This window comes from Schistocerca americana, chromosome 1 (assembly GCF_021461395.2).
Source record: "Schistocerca americana isolate TAMUIC-IGC-003095 chromosome 1, iqSchAmer2.1, whole genome shotgun sequence".
Taxonomy (NCBI): Eukaryota; Metazoa; Arthropoda; class Insecta; order Orthoptera; family Acrididae; genus Schistocerca; species Schistocerca americana.
Window position 1 is genome coordinate 139,952,557 of NC_060119.1, and position 19,185 is coordinate 139,971,741.

The 19,185-nt window shown below is 40.5% G+C and overlaps 1 protein-coding gene across 1 annotated transcript in view; it reads right to left on the reverse strand.

Annotated features, from left to right (window-relative positions):
- The window catches only part of LOC124550949 (nuclear export mediator factor NEMF), a 78,794-nt gene extending 62,995 nt beyond the window's left edge, over positions 1 to 15,799 (reverse strand). Inside the window, exons 1-3 of the mRNA XM_047125764.1 lie at positions 15,615 to 15,799; positions 15,350 to 15,521; positions 15,056 to 15,258 (exon numbers count right to left, since the gene is read on the reverse strand). Of these exons, the coding sequence (XP_046981720.1) occupies positions 15,056 to 15,258; positions 15,350 to 15,521; positions 15,615 to 15,670 (431 nt within the window). The 5' untranslated portion in view covers positions 15,671 to 15,799. The remainder of the gene's footprint in view (positions 1 to 15,055; positions 15,259 to 15,349; positions 15,522 to 15,614) is intronic.
- Between the last annotated feature and the right edge of the window lie 3,386 nt (positions 15,800 to 19,185).

The window sequence follows — 19,185 nt, forward strand, 5'->3', positions numbered from 1 at the left end:
CGACGTCGCCCGCTCCCACGTGCAGCCTCGGCCTAGCGTAAACAACCCGCTAAGAAACTGCAGCAAAACCCCCGGCAACTTCCTTCACGTCCGCGGTGTTTTACGAAACATTCACGAGAGGATTGTCCCCAACGTTGGGCTGTGTGTCACAATTGCAAAAAGAAAGGTCATGTGTCTTCCGTTTGCAAATCCGACCGCATACATGATGTTCCTGAACATGACGCTGATTCTGATTCTGTGTTGTCTGTCAATTGCACTTCTTCACTTTCAGGAAAGTTATTCCTCACTGTCCAAATCCTTGGTCGAGATGTTCGCATGCAAGTGGATACCGGTTCTGCTGCCACTATAATTAATTCTCAGACATATCTTTAGTTGGGTTCTCCGCTCCTGTCACCTGTCACTCGGCAATTACGGACGTACAATAAACAGAAGATTTCTCTCTTGGGACAGTTTAATGCTGAGGTATCTTACAAATCCGTCGTTCCCACTGTTCCCATATTTGTGGTCGACCAGAGCAACGCAGAAAATCTTTTTGGTTTCGATGCCTTTCGCGTTTTTGGGTTCTCCATAGATATGACTGTCAATATTGTCTCTGATGCTATTCCTTATGCTCAACTGGATTCCTTGTCGACGACATTTTCGTCCCTTTTTTCTCCTGGGTTAGGCCGTGCAAAGGACTTTGAAGCTCATATCACGCTCAAACCCACTGCTCGGCCTAAGTTTTTTCGGGCTCGGCCCATTCCTGTGGCCCTTCGTGATCGGGTAAAACAGGAGTTGGATTGTCTCACTACTTCAGGGGTCTTGCTTCCTGTCACTTCCAGTGAGTGGTCCTCTCCTGTCGTTGTCGTTACTAAGCCAAATGGCGATATTCGTCTCTGTGGCGATTTCGAAGCCACTGTAAATGCTCAATGCCTCATCGACACTTACCCTATGCCCCGTCCTGAAGAACTGTTCACTAAACTTGCTGAAGGCCAGTATTTTTCTAAAATTGACCTGTCAGAAGCTTATCATCAACTTCCTCTCGACGCTGCTTCCCGGCAGTTTCTGGTCCTTAACACGCCTTTCGGCCTCTATCAATACCAACGCTTGCCATTCGGGGTTGCTAGTGCCCCTGCTCTCTTTCAGCGATTCAGCGATTATTGCTCCCTGTCCCTGGGTGTATCAATTACATGGACGACATTGTTGTCACTGGCTCCACCACTGAAGAACATCTTCAAAATCTCCGCACACTTTTTCATGTCTTACAGACTGCCGATCTTAAGTGTAATCTTCAGAAATCACAATTTTTTCAGGCATCTATCACATACTTGGAGTTTCAACTCTCTCGGGATGGTATTGGTCCACTTCAGCAAACTGTCGCTGTGATCGATGCCCTTCCTTGCCCTACATCTGTTAAGGAACTGCAGGCCTTCTTCGGGAAAATAGCATACTATCAAAAGTTTTTACCATCTGCAGCTTCAGTGGCTCAGCCGTTGCATCGCCTGTTGCATAAAAACGTGCCTTTTCACTGGTCCGCGTCATGCGAAGCGGGTTTCCAGAAATTGAAGACTCTGCTGAAACAGGTCCCGTGCCAGGCTACTTATCGACCTGGCCAGCATCTTGTTCTTGCCACAGACGCCTCTCAATACGGGGTCGATGCAGTCCTTGCGCACCGTTTTTCTGACGGTTTGGAACAACCCATTGCTTATGCCTCCAAAACGCTCACGGATGCCCAACAAAAGTATTCTCAAATTGAGAAAGAAGCTTTGGCCATTATTTATCCTCTTCATAAGTTTGTTTTTCTCTATGGTTCAAAATTTCATCTTGTTACGGATCACAAACCACTTGTTTCCTTGTTTCATCCATCAACGTCACTTCCCGACAAGGCTGCACACCGCCTCCAGCGTTGGGCTCTTTACTTGTCTCGTTTCAATTATGAGATTCATTTCCGGCCAACGGCTCAACATGCAAATGCTGATGCTCTGTCTCGCCTTCCCATGGGTCTTGATCAGGCATTTGATAGGGACGAACTTTTGTGTTTCCACCTGGAGGTTGCCAAGCAGCGGGTTGTGGACGGGATCCCCATCACTGGGGACAGGCTGGCGGCTGCTACGGGTTCTGACCCTACCCTCTCCTAGGTTTTACGCTGTATTCAGAAGGGTTGGCCAGATCGCCCGTCCGCTAAGACTTCTGATCCGTTGCGGAACTACTACGCTTTGCGCTACCACATCACGGCTAGGGATGGTGTTATCCTCCTCTCCACTGACAATGCTTCGCCGCGTGTTGTGGTACCCGCATCTTTGCGTGCTTCGGTCTTGCGCCTCCTTCACCAAGGGCACTGGGGTGTGTCTCGCACAAAATCTCTGGCGCGCCGTCATGTGTACTGGCCTGGTATCGACTCTGAAATAGCACACATGGTCGCTGCCTGTGGCCCTTGTGCGCCACAGGCCGCTGCCCCGAAGTCATCTTTGTCACCGTGGCCTTCGCCTGAGAAGCCCTGGGAGCGCATTCATGATGACTTTGCGGGACCCTTTTTAGGTCCTTATTGGCTCCTCGTAATTGACGCCTACTCTAACTTTCCTTTCATTGTCCGTTGCACGTCGCCTACCACCGCGGCAACCACCAGTGCTCTCGCCCGCATTTTCCTTTGGAAGGCCTCCCCTCTACTCTTGTTACTGATAATGGTCCGCAATTTGCCTCTTCCGAATTTGCAGATTTTTGTGCTCGTCACGGTGTTAGGCATGTCACGGCCCCGCCGTTCCATCCACAATCCAACGGTGAGGCTGAACGACTGGTCCGCACATTTAAGGCTCAGATGCGGAAACTTCTGACTTCTTCTGCTGCTGATGACACGCTTCTCCAGTTTCTGGCATCTTACCGTTTCACCCCCATGGGCGATCACAGCCCGGCTGAGCTCTTACATGGCCGACAGCCCCGCACGCTACTTTATCTTCTGCGGCCTTCCACCTCACAGCCGCAGGTGCCTTCACGTGGCCGGTTCACTGCCGACGACCTCGTCTGGGTACGGGGATATGGCAGGTGGCCAAAATGGAGCCCGGGCCGCATCTTAAGACACCGTTGCAGATGCCTGTATGAAATCCAGATGGACACGGGTGTTGCAGTGCGTCATTTGGACCAGCTTCGGCCTCGTGTGCCAGCAACACCTGTTCCAAATGCCGCTACACCACCTTTGGCTCTACCTGACGCTCGTGATCTTGGTATCTCTCAATACTCACAACGCAGCCCTCTCACCGTCATTGCGATGCCAGCACAAGAACGGACGCCACCAGGAGACGTGCCCATGCAGGAACCAGATGACCATCCTCTGTCAGAGCAAATCTACTCGCCTCCTCCTCCAACGGACGCCGACACATCGCCCATGTCTCCTGTCATATCAACTGGACTTGCCGCAATGGGCAGATTGGTGCATGGGGCCCCAGCAGATTCGACCCCTACGTCTCCTGTCATCTCGACCCGTTATCATCGGGGACACTTCCGTCCGTACGGGAAGCCTCCTCCTCGAGACTTTACGGTGAGTCAAACAACGCCCATGGACATTAGCCATCTCCAGGACACCTCCATCAAGACCAGTGCAACAATTTCAAAGGGGGGGAAAAGTGTTGTGACTCGCCGATCATCCAAAGCGCCGCTGCGCAATTACGCGCATCCTCTATGTGTGGCCCTGTCGACCAGCCATGCAGCAGCTGCGCCACCTAAGCGGCCAGCCGAGCAGCGGCCGCTAGACTGGGACTCAGTGTTCATTCGAATGTTACCTTGTTCACATGTCTTGCTCTGTCAACTTTCTCAGTGACTTATAGGCTATGTGTTGTGTCGTTCTGAAATGTGTGTGTTAAACTTGACGTTATAACAATATGTAAATGCTCTGAGACTGCTACTGATAATATCTTTGTAGACAAATCTAGGGAAAAAAGTCATATCACAAAACCAATAGTAAATGGGCTATTTGATCATGACATGCAGCATCTTGCGTTAAATGTTGAAACTTATCAGGATAAAAAAATCTATTAAATCTGAGTACAGGAGGGTAATAAATAAGTCAAAAATTAAGAGATTCAGGAAATTGCTCAAAGACATGGACTGGATAGTTGTTTACAATACATCTGACTCAAATGGAAAATACAAAGCATTCTTTAATAAAGTTGCCTCCACTTTTGAGAATTGTTTTCCCCTATAGGTAACTCAACTCACACACAAGTCAAAAAATTAACTGTGGATTATACAAGGAATAAAGATATCACGTGGGACAAAAAGGAGACTATTTACTATCTAGGAACAGCTCTGAGGTTAGAATTGTAATGCATTACAAACACTACTGTAAAATATTGAAGCAAGCAATTCAGAAATCGAAGCAGTTTTATTATGAGAAAAATGTAATTACATCAGGTAACAAAGTAAAAACTGTATGGGATATTGTGAAGACAGAGACAAGTGGGGCCAAAAAGGAAGAGTAACAGATAGCTCTAAAAATAAATGAAACTTTGGTAACAAGTACAGTTAGTGTTGCAAACCTCTTAAACAACTACTTCATTTCTGTTACTAACATCTTGGGGTTATCAGGTTCGGTGAACAGAGCAATGGAGTAAGTATTATATTGAAATGTTTTATGTTATACTTTCTGACATGTTCCACACCACGAGAATCATCTCATTTCTTGGGTCTATGGAACGAAAACTGAATCTAATCTAATCATATAAGATGAGTCAGGAGGATTTATTTATTTAATTTATTTATTTATTCCATGTGATATGATGGTACACAGTGTGTTGCAGATATCGGAAAATATCATTTATCATTGTTAACATATATTAACATAGGCCTATAGTATCCTAATGTATTATATTGCTCAATGTTTTCAATTTAACACAAACAGCAAGATTACTGTTCTAAGTATTCATTTACAGAGTAAAAACAGTGACAACAAATATGACTTCACGGCTTTGCTAGATTTTATGTTGTCTTCGATGGACTTAATACTGGTGGGAAGATTGTTGAACAGTTGGAGGCCTATGTGGAACGCTCCCTTTTTACACAGTTGAGTGTTTGTACATATAACATGCAGGTTTGCATTTTTCCTGGTGGTGTGTTCACGTATTTCATTATTTTTTACAACTCTGGGGTCAGTTGGCACTGTGTGGTTTCTGAAAAATTTTAGAGTCTCAAGAATGTAGAGGCAAAGCAGTGTTAGGATTTCCAACTTTCTGAAGATGGGTTTGCAGGAGTCTCTGGGTTTGCTCCCAGTAACAATCCTCATTGCTCTCTTCTGGATTCTGAATGTGCTCAGAGCAGTTGGAGAATTTCCCCAGAATATTACACCATATTTTAGGTGGGCTTGTATGTAAGCGTAGTACGCACTGGTTAATGTTTTCAGGCTAGCACATGTTTTCAGTACACTCAATGCATAACAGCCAGTACAAATCCTGGTATTTACCTTTCCTGTATGTGAATTCCATTTAAGGTTATCTTGAACCCACAGACCCAGGAATTTGAAAACAGTGTCGGTATCTATTGACTGGTTATTTACAGTGACAAATGGCTGAGAGGAATTTGCATTTTGTGTTGTGTGAAAGTTCATGGAAGCTGTCTTTTTGGTGTTGATAGTTAATCTGTTGATTTTAGCCCAGTTGCTGAGTTGTTCAGTGGCCAAGTTCACAGCTTTTTGGACAGCCTCTGTATTCTCCCCTTTGAGCAGTACAGTTGTGTCACCAGCAAATATTATTGTTTTGTGTGCATCAACATTCAGGCTCAAGTCATTAATATACAGGAGGGAAAGTAGGGGTCCCAATACTGAGCCCTGTGGAACACCTTGCTTTACAGTTTTATTACTTGATAGTATTTCGGTTATTGAGTTGCTTTGTCTATCAGTATATTTCATGCTGACTCCCTGCATCCGATTGGCTAGGAATGTAGCAATCCAGTTGTTTGCAATTCCTCTGATACCATAGTGTTCTAATTTTTCCAGTAATATTTTGTGATCAACAGTGTCAAAAGCCTTTGACAGATCCAGAAATATGCCTGTTATGGGTTGTTTTCTATCTAACAGTTCTAATAGCGTATTTATGCAATCATATACTGCAGTTTCAGTAGATTTGTTGCTTCTGAACCCATGTTGAGCTAAACTTAGTAAATCTTTTTTTTTCAATGAAGGATGTCTTCTAATAGGCTCTGACAAAAATTCTATAACATTCCTGTCTTATACAAAGTTGTACTTGATCTCAACTGATGATCAGATGTAACATCCTGAACTCAGTCCTTTATTTCAAGAAGTTGCTCACAGATTCTACCTTTTTTTACCTCAGTTTTCTTGAAATCAAGTCTACATTCATGAAATCATGCTATGATACTGTCAAATGCCATTTTCCATGCCACATGGTAACTGACCAGTATTTAACCAACTAATGGCTCATGATGTTACAGAATACAAGATGATTGAAATCAGTTTATAACGCTGTCAATGAAGGGGTAATGTGATGCAGTAGACAAGCCATAGTTATTGTTGACTAAAATAACTAGTGACTTGTGGCAGTTTGGTCTGGTGGAAGCGACACAAAGCTGTTGCCCAGTTGACACCAATGATGAGCCCATTTTCCCTCCTATGCTAGTAACAGATCGGCATATATAGTGCATTCTGTGAAGTTAAACATCAGTTGCTTCTGTTTTCCTCTCCTCTTGTTGTGAAGTGTGGTGGTTCTTTTCTTTTTTATTTTCTTCTTTGTTTGTTGGGGTGTTTCAACCTTGTCAAAGCTTTCTGTGAATGTGTGTATTAGAGTTTCTGTAGTAGCAATATGATATGCCTCTAAATGAGATTTGTCACAATAGTGGTCATATGAGAACACATTCAGTGCTTTAAAGGTATCAATGGTTGGAAGGGGAATTTCAATTTGCAGACAAGGCCACAATTTGTGTGCTCTGTACACAGTGCTTTGACATGGAGTGCAAAGGTTTAGATGTTTCAAGAGTGATGGATAGAAAAGCCACTACATTTAAAATTGTTAGGTCTAAGGTGCTGTAAAATGGAAAGGAGAAAGAAAAGAAGGAAGACAAGAATGATGAAGCAGCATCAAGTTATTCTTTCCTGGAAATGGAAAGAAAAGAAGTTACAACAGACAGAAAGCCACAAATTGTGGCCTTGTCTGCAAATTGAAATTCCCATTCCAACCATTGATACCTTTAAAGCACTGAATGTGTTCTCATATGACCATTTTTATGACAAATCTCATTTAGAGGCATATCATATTGCTAGTATCAAAGAAGATTTATTTCATGACAGTAAGTTGTCTCTTTGAAACTGTCTCTACAAGCTTGACATCCGGCATGAAAAGTACTCATCTCAGATGCTTATCATCAAAAGAAGTGACACAATGGCCTGCAGACATCGATATCTGCATTTAAATCAAATGACATTGTGTGGCTTTTGGAGACATGAGCTAATGCAAGTCACATTGTCAAAAGTCTGGAAAGACCACACAGCCGAAGACAAAACAAAAGCAACGATATGAAAGGATGGCAGCATAATCGTCCTTCACGCTGGCTCGGCTCGTGTCATTGTTCCAAGCTCTTTATTGCTGTTTCATTCCAGAAGAAAGAGTTACTGTCATGAGGGAATAAACACCACAGATTTCACAGGGTTGTTTTCCAATTTGCTGCTACAAAATATTTATCCAAATTCAACAATAGTAATAGACAATGTGCTATACCACAGTGTTGTGCTGAACAAAGTTCTGATAATGCACAGGAGGAAAGCAGGTATTTTTCTCTATATACACAGAAATATTCCACTTGAGAAAACTGAAGGTCATACGAATAAGGCAGAAGTGATGCAACTCGTAAAGCTGTACAAGCCAAAAACGCCACGTTATACGTTGACGAACTGGTTACAGCAAAGGAATGTAGCATAATCAGGCTTCCTCCATACCACACCCATTTCAGTCCTATTAGATGGGCCTTGGTGAAAAGTTATGTGGCAAAGAACAATAACTAAACATGCAGTTTAATGTTAATGAGGAGGAAATGCTGATGGAAGAAGCTATTACATACGATGCCTCATAGTAGCCATACAAAGAACACAGTTGATGAAACATGTATCCGTGAATGTCAACACCAGCTCCAGCACCGGCCAGGTTTGTCTCCGAACAAGAGGTTAGTGATGATCCAGGATTATGGAAGTGTCCAATTCCAACTGTCAGCTTTGACCCATGACGACGTCAATATGGCAGAAATGGCTATTCTAAGTGTCTCCAATATGGCGCCTATGGACACCAATACTTACATATAAAACTACAAAAACTGGAATCGGTCATTTTCCTTGACCTGTACAGGTCAACCATAATTATTGATACGAAAAAACTAACACCTACAACTACGGAAAACAAAACAAACACACACACACACACACACACACACACACACACACACACACACACACACACACACACGCACACAGAGAGAGAGAGAGAGAGAGAGAGAGAGAGAGAGAGAGAGAGAGAGAGAGAAAGGGGTCATCATCAAACACAACAAGACAACATTTACAAACACAAGCAACTCGTAAACTCTGCGCCGTAATGACGTCACACACCACAACACCATTATGTCATGGGCCAAAGCAGATGGGTGGAATCGGACGCTTCCGTAGACCCGATAACCCTTACCTAGGAATCATGCCACTTATGGCATTAACTTGAGCATTTATAAAAATAGTTACTGACTGCAGTGCTCTGGTCAGTATTGTCATTCATTTACTATTTAACAATGCTTCACTGATGATCCATTAACCACTATGCACCAAAAGTCAGTGAGGAACCTTTGGCATGTGCCAGCTTAAGTGCCTCCCAACGCTTCCTCTGTGCAGAACTGTCAAAAGTCGTCATCATTTTAATCACCAGTAATCAACAAACTCTCACAAGCCACTTATTTTGGTGACCAGCTCTGTGTTTTTCATACAAAGTGACTCTACTATTCTTCCCAAAACATTTGATGAACTCCTGAGTGCTTGCCTAATTGCTTTGACCAGTGTAAATTGTACATGAGAGCAAATATTTCATGCATAATATCACACACTCAGCTTCCAGAAAAAAACTGTTTTTCTGGTGTACTTACGTAAGGAAATGGCAACACTTATATTTAACGAAATCAGAAATGGGGGTAATGGGGTAAGATGCTTGAACAAAAGAGGAGGAAAGATCAGTAAGTAAATTATGAAACAGTTTTAGTGGCGACACATACTTTCAGGAGGTGAAACATGTACTACTACTGATAGCTCCATGTAAAAGATACAGATTATCTTTTTTTTGAAACTAACAGTTTCTTCATCATGGAGCAGAGAGGGATAGATTGGGTAAAGTTAAAAATGAAGGGCAAGTCACTCAGAATGATAGAGATCAACGTGTAACTAGGATGAGGTTAGACGAAGACGAAGGGGGACATCAGAGAGAGTAGATCAGTAATTGTACATTGATAAAAACTACCTACTTTCAGTAGAGAGATAAGGCAGAGTTAGAAGTAAAGATACATCACCGAAGCTATGAAAATAATTGGGATAAGCAATAACTTGACACCATGCTGATAGAGTAATGATCTCATGATCACGGTGGAGATATTAGCCTTAAGAAATGACCAACGGATGATGTCACAAACCACACAAAAATATTAGCAAAATAATGTCTGATAACTTCTTAATATGGCCCCCAAGGGATTAGTGGATTTTGAGATGGGAATTTTGTTGTTATTAATGCCTCAAACATATTAAAAACTTTTGAAGATCAGATCACAGTGTGAAAATGAGGTTTTTCAAGGATACAAATGTAACTGAAATGTGCGATGTATATAAAATGCAGTCATAACACATTCACTGGTGTTGCAAATTCATAACCAACTTCCAAACCTACTTCCTTCCAATCCTACTTAGATCTTGGGCAATGCTACAGTTCAGTCTGTCTCCACAACCTCACAAAAAAAAGGACCAACACGTATAGGTCTAGTATACCACACTATTCAAAAGAATGTTCCTCCTCAATGGATCATCATCTCCATTGAGCTATATTTATCTAGTAAACACAACCATCTAAGCTACTGCCTACAAGACATAAAAGAAATATTATAAACATAACATCAGACCAACATCTACATCTGAAACTTAGAAACAAAAAATATCTCAGCTCCCTCTGTGTAAAATATGACGCCAAATTTCAAAGAACATACTGACTACTGGGGTTGTTCACAAGACCCAAATAATTAACAATGCAACCAAATGCTGTTTATGAGGACATGAAATCTCCAACAATTAGTACCATTAAACAATCGAAATTCCTGGCAGAAATATCAGCACTGTAGGAAAAAGACAGATTGTCACATGCTATAAAGGTAACATGTTAAGTTGCAGACAGGCACAATTAAAAGACTCTTACACACACTACAGTCTTCAACAGGGGAACACACACACACACACATACACATACACACACACACACACACACACACACACACACACACACACACACACGACAGCTATCTCCAGCAGCCTGGGCCCAAGCTACCAGGAGTTGCTGGTCATGTGTGCATGAGCTGTGCTCGGTCGTGTGAATGAATGGTGTTTGTTTCACTTTCTTTTTATGACAAAAGCTGTGGCCAAAAGCTTATGTGTAAGTGTCTTAACTGTGGTGTCTGCAACTTAATGTGTCATCTTTATGGTAAGTAGTGATTTATCTTTTCCCTACATAGTTAGTATCATCATGTAGAATAAGCATGTCAACAGTCATTCATCACTACTGTGTATCAATTCTACTTTTGTACGACCCCCTACATTGCTGCCATAGGGACTGTGAAGACCATATTAAACTAACAGCATGCAACAAAGGCAATCATTGTTCTTGTGCTCTATATGTAAATGGAATGGCAAAAAGGCTTAATAAATAGTACAATGGAAAGTACATTCTGCCAGGCACTTCACAATGGTTTGCAGAGTGAAATGTGTATGAAACACACAGCCCAACAGTAGAATCAGCACTGTCTGAGGTGAGCAGAGCTTATTCCTGCCGCCGCCACTCCTTCCCCCTCCAACCCACACTGCTTTTCTCTGCATAGCAGTTTGTGAGCTGCGAAGAGCTCATTTCTTCCACACTTTGCAATCATAACATCGGAATATATTGAATAATGGTAATCACATGATAAAAATTCTCTACAAAATTGTGTATCAGTAATAGTGCATATAGACACAGAGTTGACCTTATATAAATATGTAGAAAGATTAAAAATAAATAAATAAATAAAAGTTAATACTATGATCAAAATTTCAAATGATGTTGACAGCCTCATAAATCTCAGAGAAGTGAATTATGATTTAAATTGAATGATGTATCTAGCGATCATTCTTAAACATATACAGTGTGTTTCAGTAGAAAAATTAAATATTTTAGGATATGGTAGTAAATGCTAATTTAAATAAAAGACTCCACATAGCATATCATTTTACTGGTAAGAGAGATATTTTCATTTCAGTTGTTATGGGTGTACTTATCAACTGTCATTTTTGTTCTGAAGTTCAAGCAGTGAAGTTGTGATGGAGTTTACATAGCTGAATTTATCAACTGTGATCGCGGTTTGCTGGCCAATATGCTGTATCATTTAAGTGTGCCACACATATTTACAAATGCAGAAATAGTATTTCTGTATAGGGTTTGTAATGGAAACTATGTAGCTGCTTATATACAATATGGTAGACAATTTCCTAACCACAGAGTACCAGATTCAAGAGTGTAAGCCGGTGTTTTCATTAAATTGTGTGGCTAGTGCAGTACCCAGCAGACATTTCATCTGCACATGCAAATGAATAGAGTATGAATGAAGTAGAAGACATTATTCAGTTGGTAGGACTCATTTCTTCAACAAACACATGCAGAATTTCTACAGGTATCTGTGTTTCACATACAAGAACATAGATTATGTAACATGTGCATGGTCCTCTCCCGGGTCGACAGAAGCGTCCGATCCCACGCATCGGCTTTGACCCGTGACGTAAGGGTGCTGTCGTGTGTGACGTCATGACGGCGCGGAGTTTGGTTTGAGTGTGGCTGTCTCCAGTTCTGTTTTATTTTATTTACTTTTCTGATCTGTTCGTTCTATCTCGTGAGATTTCTTTTTTTAATTTAAAAACACTTATTACTTATTTTAATTATCTGTTTCCTCCAATTTCTGTTTTAGTTTATTAAATTTATCTTTCTGATCTGTTCGTTCTATACCGTGAGATTTTTTTAAAGACAAAAAACACTAATCAGCTACTGAAGCACCTTTATCTTCTATGGGTTGCAGGGGTTATGACCCCTGGGGAGGTGGGTGGGTATTCATGCATGGCTGTCTTCACTTACACGTTGTAGCTACGCAAGGCGTCTAAATTTGTTTATATTTCGTTTGCCCCCCACCCAAAACACCCCATTTCCCGCGCTTGTCCCGTTAGTGTTTTTGTTTCCACCATATTTGTGACGTCATGGGTCAAAGCAGACGGGCGGGATCGGACACTTCCGTATTTCCCCTCTCCCTTGTCATTTACAGAATATTCAACACCTACCAAAGAAGATGCAAGTGCACCATTGTAATTTTGTTGTTGTCTAAATGCAAATCACTGAGTAATGTCATTAATATTATTTACTAATGAAGCGACAATCAGTTGTGACTGAATCAGTAACACTAATAGATCACATTGGTGGTCTGACAAAAACCCATAAAACTTTTTCAATAATGGTTCCTAGTAAAGGTTTAGAGTGGTGTGATACACCATCAGTCCATTGGACCTGCTATGTTACTGCATCATATTACAGGGGACCCTTTTAGCTACCACATTCTTACAGGCTATTGGAAGAGTTCTTTTTGGCTACAAGTATGGATATGCTCTTTCAGTAAAAGATAAAGTGTGGTTTAGACGGAGTTCAAAAGACTTTTTGATGACAGCACTTGGTCACAACAGTCAAGAGCAGGTATTTTGCGTATGATAAATTTATTAATAGTGTGTAACAGTGTTTCATTCTGACAGCATGTTAGTTCCACAAATATTAGCTGTTCCAGTTTACCTCATTGTATTCACCTATTTCGACAATCTAATGACAAATGATCAGGGTATCAAGTATTATATTCAAGTGTTTTATGTTTTTATGTTATCCTGTCCAATATGTTCCACACCTATGAGAATCATTTCATTTTTTTTTTGGGTCTATGGAATGAAAACTGAATTTAATCTAATCTAAAATCTGGGGGCCCTGCATATTCTAGTCATCAAGTGACATATCATGTACTTCTAACATTCTCTGAGAGAGAGATTGGCAGAAATGGTCACTTTTCTTGACCACTAAGGTCCTGTACCTCAACCCTCTAGAGGGATTTGCCAGTGGAGGTGGCTGAAAAGTGAAGTCTACAAAGAAAAAATAAAACAAGAGAAGAACTGATCATTCAGATTATTAATAGTGGTGCCTTCATAAAAGAACATCAAATGACTTCAGATGAGCTATACATGGAGTTGTGATGATATCTGGTTCGCGAGGCGCTCGCATGCGAGATCATTAGCGCCCGTAAAGAGTATCAAATTTTACACACTCCAATCTGCCACTGTCACAAATGATGATGATGAGGATGAAATGATGAGGATAAGACAAACACCCAGTCCCCGGGGAGAGAAAATCCCCAACCCGGCCGGGAATCGAACCTGGGACCCCGTGATACAGAGGCAGTGACACTAGCCACTAGACCACGAGCCGCGGACACACGTGGAGTTGTTATGAGAAATCTATAGTGCATTGAAATTAGATGTGAAATTTAAGAAAAACAATTTTGAACTTAATAATTTTCCTCTCCTTAACACCTTCTGTAATTGTTTGGGTACATTCTAACAAAAATTGGACGTATGTTACATGGGATCTTCTATTCAAGTTTGTCTATACTGTTAGCACCTACAGTATTTACTACACCTCACGAAACACTTTTTATCAGTACAATAGGTGGTTCATCCACATTCTTCAAATGAGCCTTTACATTAATACTCGAGCATGGGTTGCGTATAATACTACACAGAATGTAAACAATGAGCGACAACACAAAAGTGAGCAAAGATAGTAATCACAATACATAAGAGCACTATGTGGGAACTATAAATTGGCATATGGACTCCCAACAGTAGATGTTGGGAGACTTGGTGCTGTAGGTATTTGCAGATGTTCGTTGCCAACTGTGCAGCACATTTAGCCAGTGTTGACAGCAGTGTCATCATATTTGCTGCTGAGCTGTGCTGTCTGCGTTTCATGGCGATATTTTCATTGTGATTTCTTCGAAAGTGAGTGGTGGTGATGTGGTTGCTGGTCCAACGAGGGGTTACCTCCTACTCCGGTTTGGAAAAGAATGGCGATTTACAGGAGCTTGTGGAAGCTCCAAACACATCTTTATGTTATCTACACTGCGTACCTGGAGTGCATGGAGGCAGAGCTTATTACCTACCTCTCCCTCTTCCCACAGGAAATTCTATGCACCCTCGCCTCTCCCCACAAATGAGATGTCAAGTTATAGTTTGTTAGTAGTAATGATGCCTTAAATCATCAAACAAGCACAACAAGCATACAACAAAGTGATGTGTTCTGGCATGAACTAGTGTAGTCTAGGGGCAACAAATGAGGAAAGAGCCAATTCTACAGTCTAATCCAAAATGTATCCGATCTGAACCCACTGCTACACAATGTACAACAGAATTTATAACAACTCTTCTATAGCATTCATTAGTTTTGTGTAAAAGTCTTACAGAAATTAAAACAATCGTTGTGATTTTCTACTGAAATAATTCTCATGAATTACACATCTTACTTCGATTTGAGAAAAACTCAGTAATAAATGCTAACCAAGCATACACAAACTGGTTTTAGTATATCAAATGCACTGTGAAAAACGCTTATACACAGGTATAAAAATACTGCTAAAACATATCCAAAAGCCGCCTTCAGAGTGTAAAGGGTCTAGCTTAATATGAATATCTTAAAAGTAAAACTATCTATGATTCTAAAAGAAGTGGTAGTTCAGATATAACTCTTACTTCACATCTTCATTCTCCACATGACGTCGTAGAATGTACAAAATTGTCATGTCGCAGTCTGTTAACACGATATTGCCTCGGTCATACATTTCAAGTATGATATGGTACGCTGCTTGTTCTGTTCCAAACTGAAGATCCAGTATTCTGTCCATGCCAAGTTGTTTCAAATGTTCTAGTCTCTTGTTGCGCAGGTGCTTGCGCATCTGAAGAAAAATTAAGCCATTTCACTTGTTTATTGGGAAGAGAGAGGGAGGCGGGGCGTGAAGGAACAAAGTAATTTAAAGTGAACACTACCTTCATGCTGAAACCCGAAGGAGCTACATTTTTTGGCCACTCGAAGCCCGTCGTATGTATACGGTTCCCAGATTCCAAAAGCAGAACACATTTTTCCTCGGGTCTTTGCAGCTTGATAAGAAATGTCTTGTTATCTATATCATATACCTGTGCCACACGCATGCCAATCAACCTAAAACACAAAATTTGCGGATAAAACTGTATCAATACGTCCTAAACTGGAATACTGTCACACACAAATTAATACACAAAACGACGAAACTACCTTTGAAGTTCAGTGGCAATTGATACGATATCGAACGTACTAAATCTGGTCTTCATTTTCAGTAACTGTTCAAGAACTACCGTAAATAAACAATTCTCATATTGTTACGCCGTCATATCCCACAGGTCCTTCAGAGATTTTTGCCTTTCAAGTACTTCGATGACATTTTCGCTTTTGTTTTGCTTATGCAGGGCAGCCAATCTTGGTCACAGGCAACGAATTAGATAATACCACCCTGGCAAATTGTAAGTTGTCATGTGAAAGCTGGGAAACGGATAGAATCACTATAAAATATGTTACATGAGAGGAAAGGAATGGTGTTACCCACGCTAACACTCTTTAAACGAACTTTTTTAAAGTAACAATTTGTCTACGACTACCCGTTTAGGAAGTCATTATACGGGCATTAAATCCTTCGTCCTCAGAATGTAAACGTATGTGTGGGATGGTGTAAAGTGGAGCCGGTCCACGCGCAACGATCTGTCTGCACAGATATCTTATTGAATTAACCAGGGATCATCTTACAATGTTACAAGATTTTTCATCATAATACAATGACAATATTTACCAGTACCTCAAATACACGCAGAACATTTAAGTATGTTTTTACGACGACACGACAGGCAGTCGGCCTTAACCCTGCTGAGGAAACTATCTAAGCATTGGCGCAAATGTCCGTGTATGCAATAACTCAACTAAATCTCGTGCCTTCGCCCGACACAGTTTCTATTCACTGCTGACCCGCCATAGATCGGACTAGGAAAGAAATTTTAGCGACAAGCGGCTTCGGTCGCTCAAAGAATATTTGAGCTCAGCACATTAACTCATCGTAGAGACTTATTCCGTGACCTGTGTTCACCATAAGCCTTGCAAAAGAAAACTGCAAACATTCTGTAAGGGGCAGGAAAAACGATCCAAATGGTCGAGACAGTAGCTCGTTAAGCGATGGTAGTTTTCACATATTAATTTACTTTGCAGGTTACAGGGCATAACGACTGGCGACACATACCATTGGGTGGCTTGCCGAGTATAAATGTAGATGTAGATATTTGGGAATGGTCATGGAGACAGACAAATGAGTGGGTATTTGTTAAAAGATAACTAAGTCATACTTTTTTTGAGATCATTTTCGCTATCTGTTGGGGTTTACACACGTTCGACTGTCGAAACGCTCCTCAGTCAAGCTTTCTTTTTACATGCTACATCCACGGGGTTTTCTGAAGTAAGTTTCATAAGCAACAACTGTCAGTGACTCTGGTCCCTTTCAACTCTCAAGAGTTGGTTACAATGCAAATTGTTTTTTGCTGCTGGTTCTTTTTGCTTCTTTTGTTTGTTGTGGCGATAAATGATTGGGTGATAGGCTAATAGGTGGTTTATCCCAATAAACAGGTTAGTATGGAGACAGAAAATTGTCTTTTGTGGTAAATGTCTATAGCTATGTGGGTGTTTGTTTACTACTGGGAACAAAAATAATCACATCTCACTTACATCTTATTCATTACCTAAACTTAAATATCTCTTTATTTCGTTTTAGAGGAAAAAGAAACTGATTTACAAAGTTTCAGACATAGATAAAGCCTTGGTATACAACTCTTTACATGCTGATTCGCAATCTAAAGATAAACAAGTTTTGGATGGATGACAGAAGTAACACATGTCAAGCTACATCATATGAGGAATTATGGTGCTTCTTTAAAACCATGTAGGGGAGAGTAGTGCACAGTGAAACATGTTACACAGTGAAATCCCGTTTAAGCTGCTTCTAGTAATATTTTTGCTTCATGTTGGTATCACAATGTGTTGACCACACCTCCTTGGTGTTAACGTTTATGAGAGACATCTTTGATTGTAATGGTGTGTATGTTATTGTATCTTTCTGCCAGTCAGAAATTATTGTTAACGTCCTTTAAAAGTTTTATATTTTCCATAATACTTGCAGCAAAGAGGGATTTTCTCTATTGGGTCCAAATATACGCATTTAATTATATACTAATGAGTTTTAGATGCGGTAGATATGTAGGTTATGAATCTCAACAAATTTTTTTAGTTTACAGTGTTTTTAGTACACAGTGAAACACTTGTTTGCTACAATACACAGTGAAACAGTGCACAGTCATGGACACTGAGAAATTCAGGCTTATGACAGTTTATGAAGTTAAAAAAATGTGCTGGCGAAAACTATCTTAAGGCAGTGACACCAACAAATGAAACTTCTGGGTTTAGAAAATGTGGAATTTATCCATTTATGCCAAGATCTTCAGTGAGTTCTTCAGTCTGGAACCGCGGTGCTGCTACAGTCGCAGGTTCCAATCCTGCCTCGGGCATGGATGTGTGTGATGTCCTTAGGTTAGTTAGGTTTAAGTAGTTCTTAGTTCTAGGGGACTGATGACCTCAGAAGTTAAGTCCCATAGTGCTCAGAGCCATTTTTTCAGTGAGTTGGTTTTCCTTATATTGCAGTTTCAGACAACGCTCTACATTCTGATTGTGTGTCTAATCCAGTAGAACTATTGGATTTAGATAGTCATGTGCCCTGACAAACACTCAGGAAAATGATGTGCAAAATGCTGAATCACTCAGTAAAAGTTTATACTCTGATAATACTAGCACCAGCAAATCATATATCTGACTGATGGAGTTTCATGATTTCCCAAAAGCTCCAGCTAAGAAAACAATTGGGAACTCCACAAGGAGGAAGCATCATATTGACTTTAACACATGAGAAGGCTGCAAATGAAGGAAAACAAGCTTTAAGGGAAAGGATAAAGTTAGAAGGAAAAGAGAAAAGAAATGTGAAGAGAGCCAACAAGCAGAAAACTAAGCAATGTGAAAGTGAAAGGGGCTCCAACAAAAGTGATGAACAAAGAAATTGGGATGATGTGTCATCCAATGAATCAGAGGAGAATTTATCACTACATCTTTTGTATTTGAACCATAATGTGAGAGGTGAGTATAGTTGATTCTATTTTTGTTGCTAAAGTGTTGAAGCTACTTGCTGGTGATAAATATGAAGTCTCATAATTCAAAAAAGTAAAAGACATAACTGTTTCTGTGTTCCCAGAAGCAGAAGAAATAGTTTGTATATCACACAAGAACATTATGATGATTTTGCCTTCAGTGTTGCCTATGGTTACCAAGAGATGACGAAATTATGTCCAATCACTTTTGGTAAATTTGATATTTTCGCTCAGCAAAATGTATTGTATCCTAATGGTCATAATTACATTTAATATTTATATTATTGTTTAGTGTGTGATCTAAGCCATTCAGATATTGATAATGTAAGAAATCATAACTGTTTCACTGTGTACTATGCAGCATCATTTACTAAAACGATAAATTCATTTGTTAATTAGTTGCCAAAGTATTTTTTATTCAAAAATGTAGGCAGCAAACTGTTCTTTTAAACAAAGACAAACATTTTGTACCATAAGAAATAATTTCTACAAAATTATCAGTAATGTAATTTTTTGTTACTGTGTACTATCCTCCCTTAATTCTTCATGAAACAAAGATAAAAGTTTGTTGAGTGGGGCGGGCTTTTTTTAAGCTCTATGATGTGACTGAGACTCGT